The sequence below is a fragment of the Rhincodon typus genome, unplaced genomic scaffold (assembly GCF_021869965.1).
Source record: "Rhincodon typus isolate 14 unplaced genomic scaffold, sRhiTyp1.1 hic_rhity00016059, whole genome shotgun sequence".
Classification (NCBI taxonomy): domain Eukaryota; kingdom Metazoa; phylum Chordata; class Chondrichthyes; order Orectolobiformes; family Rhincodontidae; genus Rhincodon; species Rhincodon typus.
Window position 1 is genome coordinate 1 of NW_025981697.1, and position 4865 is coordinate 4865.

Genomic DNA, 4865 nt, shown 5'->3' on the forward strand with positions numbered 1-4865 from the left:
TCTCCTGCACTAATTGAGTATTAAAAAGGAACTTGAACACACAGAAGTAGCTAAAAAATGACTCTCGGGTGTGTAATATGCTCTCTCTCTGTACAGGCAGGGAAAACAGAATTATGATGGGACAGCTTAAATGGCCATGTGAGGGACAAATGTATTCATGGTGAAGGAATAAAGTCAGTTTTTTTTTTGAGTAGCTGACTGTGCACAGGATCCCAGGTCATAGCATAAGTTTTGAGATGACACAATTTGGCAATGGTGTAGACAAGGAAAAGAAGTGGAGCTAACTTCAGGAGGGTACAGGGATTCTGATAAAATGGACAACAAACCAATGGGTGGGATGCGAAATGGGTGCAGGGACATTGAAAGTTGTGGTTTAATTTATGTTAAACTGAATCTTGCATATGTGGAAAATAAGGCTGGAATTCTGTCTGTTCAGGGAAAGTATGTTAAAAGCTATTTCATTCATACTTCCTTGCATTTTAGAAAATGTCAGTTTGTTTGGCAGAAGGACATGGGGAGTTGTTTGAAGTCATTTGGCTTTTGATTGATGAGGATGCTGTTCCCACAACTTGCTTCCAGGAAGTGCTCTGAGATAATTAAGTGCTTCACACTGCCTGGATTCCTTTCTATGCTTCAAACCTGAATATACAGAAAAGCTTACATGTCAGATCAGCCACTGAATTTACTTGTTTGTCATAGTCGTAGAATTGTACAGCTTGGAAACAGGCCCTTTTGTCGACATGAACGAGTTGGTCCAGACAGTCTAAATTAACCTAGTCCCATTTACCAGAATTTGGCCCTTATCCCTCTAAACTCTTCCTATTCATATACACATCCAGATGCTTTTTAACCATTGTAATTGTACCAGCCTCCACAACCTCCTCTGGCAGCTCGTTCCACACATGCACGACCCTCTGAAAAAGTCACCCATCGGTCACGTATTATCTTCCTCCTCACACCTTAAAACTATACCCCCTCTAGTTTTGGATGTTGCCACCCTGGGGAAAATACCTTGCTACTCACCTTAGAAAATCATGCCCCATGCTCAAACCCTCCAACCCTGGCAACATCCTTGTAAATCTTTTCTGAACCCTTTCAAGTTTCACAACATCCTTCCTATGATAGGGAGACCAGAATTACACACAGTATTGCTAAAGTGGCTGAACAGATGTCCTGTAAAGATGCAACATGATCTCCCAACTCCCATACTCAATGCACTGACCAATACAGACAGGCATACCAAACGCCTTCCTCACTATCCCATCTACCTGCAACTCCACTTTCAAAGAACTATTAATCTGCACTGCAACGTCTCTTTGTTCAGCAACATTCCCCATCAAGGTGTGCAAGTTCTGGCCTGATTTGGCTTTCCAAAAAGTAGCATCTCACATTTACCTGATGTAAACTCCATCTGCCATTTGAGTTCATTCCACAAACAAAGTTTCTCCAATTCCATACTAACCTGTTATGACTTTCAAATCTCGATTGTCTAAATATAAAATAAAACAAAAATTGCAATCAAATAAAGCTCCTGGGTGGATGAATTCACTCCCATCTCACCACTGGGTACAGATGCATGTCTCATATTCACTATTTACTCGTGATTGTATGTGATAAGATACAGTGCCACCGAGGGAGCATTGCAAACAGTACAACACTAAATTGCGAAAGGATATTGAAGCCTGCAGTTCACACGCATATCTAGATATAAATCACCCCAATCCACTCGATTAAATTCTCGTCCATGAACATTGGTATCAGTAATCCTCGACTTAAATCGCCAGAACCATCGATTAGATGCTAGTTTGTTTTAAATACTCGTTTCAGCTTATTCATCAAAAAACCAATGTTGAAATAAAACAAATGAAACAATCAAATCTTTAAATCAAACATTCGACACAAAATACAGCACACGTTCAATAACTCCTTCAGTTCTAAACATACAACCGCCATTCTCTCTTCAGAGCCACCCAAAACCTCATAGTGGGAGCAGAGACCCGAGATGAAGAAAGAAAGCACATGTGGAGGGGGTACAGTACCGCAGATAGTTTTATCTGGTCGAAAACATTATGTCAAGAGACACTGAATCGCTTTGCGGCTACCGGGGTCATTATTTCCCGATTTCTAAATTTATTGATGTTCCTCCACTAGTGTCGGATCTTTCCAATGCAATTACAGGAAATTGCCGCATGGATACATGCCGTCCAGGCGGTTATAGCTCAGTAACACTAACTGATGGCAGGGTGAATATTGTGTTACCGGAAATTAAAATTAACTCGGCAGTGGTGAGGGTCTAGTTTCTTTCACAGATACTGTGGGTGGCTCTTAAAAGAGCCTTTGGGTCGTCAGATGAAATAACAGTCTCTTCACTTTTTAGTGGCGCCCCCAGCGCCGGTTTTTTTGGGCAGCAGCACGGCCTGGATATTAGGCAACACCCCGCCCTGAGCGATGGTCACCCCTCCCAGCAGCTTGTTGAGTTCCTCGTCGTTGCGCACAGCCAGCTGGAGGTGCCTGGGGATGATGCGGGTCTTCTTGTTGTCCCGGGCCGCGTTACCGGCCAGCTCGAGGATTTCAGCCGTCAGATACTCGAGCACCGCAGCCAGATAGACCGGCGCTCCGGCACCCACACGCTCAGCATAGTTACCCTTTCTCAGGAGCCTATGAACACGGCCCACCGGGAACTGCAGACCAGCCCGGGACGACCGGGACTTCGCCTTGGAGCGAACTTTCCCACCAACACCCTTTCCTCTCCCAGACATAGCCACAATCTCACAGGCACTTTCACAGAGAATGATGCTATGCGCCCACATTCCGCCCTCTTGTACCTTCGGGAGGAATGGGGGTGCGGCTATTGATGATTGGTCACATTGTGCAATATCTCCTAATGTAGTTTCAATTCCCATTCAGATATCTGCTTCACTCACCAATCCGGTGAGGAGGCCGGAAAATACCGGCGCCAAATCATCAACCGCTTTCTTTCATACTCGAAAAGCCCGCCACTATGTACAAAAGAGGAATGCGTAAAGACGGACGAGTTAGTTTAGTTTTAGCTTACAAATGTACGCTTTACACAATCTCTTTACCTCATTCAGTCCATTTAATTTCGGACCTTTAATGGGATTTTTTGAATTTTAAGTACAAGCGGAAATAAGATCAAAGCGCCAAAGGCCACAGTTTGCAGCATTCTTTTTCTTTCAATTTATTTAAAAAGCCTATCGGTATATTGATAAAAACATCAGACATCGTTCTTCCCGGTGAGCGCATTAACAGCGAACACCGTTTCTGGACAATATTTTAAATTCGTGCTCCCTTATCGTCCCTGATCATACCTCAGCAAAAGCACAAAGTTGCTGTTTCAGTTCTGGTTTATCTCGGTTCATTTTGAAAGTCTCTCACCCACGGAAGAAAGCCTCATTTACAGCATTCTACAAACGGACACAACTCCCGTGGAGATTTGGAAATTAAAGCAAAAGACCAGCGATCTCAAAACGTATCTATTCGGAGGATTCAAAGACAGGGAGACTTTTTCTTTCCCCCAGGGATGAACTTCACGGTTCATACTCCACCAGGCCGTGCAGCTCCTGAACTGACCGAGTATCAAAGGATAACTGAGATAACAAGGTGTAGTGCTGGATGAACACAGCAGGCCAAGCAGCATCAGAGGAGCAGGAAGGCTGACGTTTCGGACCGAGTCCCTTCTTCAGAAAAATCCTGCTCCTCTGATGCTGCTTGGCCTGCTGTGTTCATCCAGCTCTACATCTTGTTATCCCAGATTCTCCAGCATCAGCAGTTCCTACTATCTCTGAAACAATTAAAGGATAACTAACAGAATTAGCTCATCAATGGCTGGTTTAATTTGCTCTCTCTCTGCAGGTAGGGAAGAGACTGTATGTGAACGCAACCGAAAATAAAGTGCAGAGGAAAAGCGACCACTTATCGCACAAACTTCAACGGCCAAATGCATAATTAGACGATTCCCCAGAATCAAATTCAAACTAAAGCAAATCAGTAATAAAGAGACAATGGCTCAGCTTCTTTCAATGAAGTTGTGGGTGGCTCTTAGAAGAGCCTTTAGGTTTTGAATGTGATTTTCTCAGTACAATTTGGTGTCTCACTTGGAGCTGGTGTACTTGGTCACCGCCTTTGTACCCTCCGACACGGCGTGCTTGGCCAGCTCCCCGGGCAGCAGCAACCGCACGGCGGTCTGGATCTCCCGGGAGCTGATGGTGCTGCGCTTGTTGTAATGAGCCAGGCGGGAAGCCTCTCCCGCGATACGCTCGAAAATATCGTTGACGAACGAGTTCATGATGCTCATGGCCTTGGAGGAGATGCCGGTGTCGGGGTGAACTTGCTTCATCACTTTGTAGATGTAGATGGAGTAACTTTCTTTCCTGGATCGTTTCCTTTTCTTGCTGTCTTTGCCTGGCGCTTTCTTGATGATTTTCTTCGCGCCCTTCTTGGAGGTTGGCTGCGATTTCTTCTCATCAGCCATAATGACGGTCACTTTCAGACACAGAATAAGGAAAACTGGTCTCGGAGCTCGCTTTTTATAGCCTGATGGCGTCAGCAATGCTAATGAAGGCTGGGGGAAAGTCTTGTTTCTGATTGGGTAGTATAAATGACGTCAAGTCGGGAAACTCAACGTTTTGTGATTTGTTAATGTGGGACTCAGTGTGGATCTCTCAGGGTCCGCCGCGAAATGTGAGGTGGAAGTTAATTCTGTTTCTGTCAATCTGACTGAGGGAGATTTGTTTAGTGTCTGTAGGACAGAAAGTATCGGTTCGGTACATTTTGCTCGTTGTGATGATGATTTAGGATTGTAGGGGTGTGTTTCTAGCCTCGCATGTCAGTTTCTGGTCCTCTGT

General features: G+C 44.6%; 2 protein-coding genes across 2 annotated transcripts; both read right to left on the bottom strand.

Moving 5' to 3' along the window:
• Positions 1-2255: 2255 nt before the first annotated feature.
• Positions 2256-2810, bottom strand: LOC109932322 (late histone H2A.2.2-like). Its single transcript, XM_020531557.2, has one exon. The coding sequence runs from the start codon at positions 2808-2810 to the stop codon at positions 2367-2369; it is 444 nt and encodes a 147-aa protein (XP_020387146.2). The 3' UTR covers positions 2256-2366.
• A 987-nt stretch (positions 2811-3797) lies between these two features.
• Positions 3798-4529, bottom strand: LOC125482729 (histone H2B type 1-O-like). The gene has a single exon (XM_048594858.1). It carries the CDS (start codon positions 4490-4492, stop codon positions 4112-4114), a length of 381 nt encoding a protein of 126 aa, XP_048450815.1. The 5' UTR covers positions 4493-4529; the 3' UTR covers positions 3798-4111.
• Positions 4530-4865: the final 336 nt, after the last annotated feature.

What these genes read in the sequence shown, in the direction of transcription:
- LOC109932322 (XM_020531557.2), bottom strand. Translation starts at nt 2,810, where the DNA reads ATGTGGGCGCATAGCATCATTCTCTGTGAAAGTGCCTGTGAGATTGTG.
- LOC125482729 (XM_048594858.1), bottom strand. Translation starts at nt 4,492, where the DNA reads ATGGCTGATGAGAAGAAATCGCAGCCAACCTCCAAGAAGGGCGCGAAG.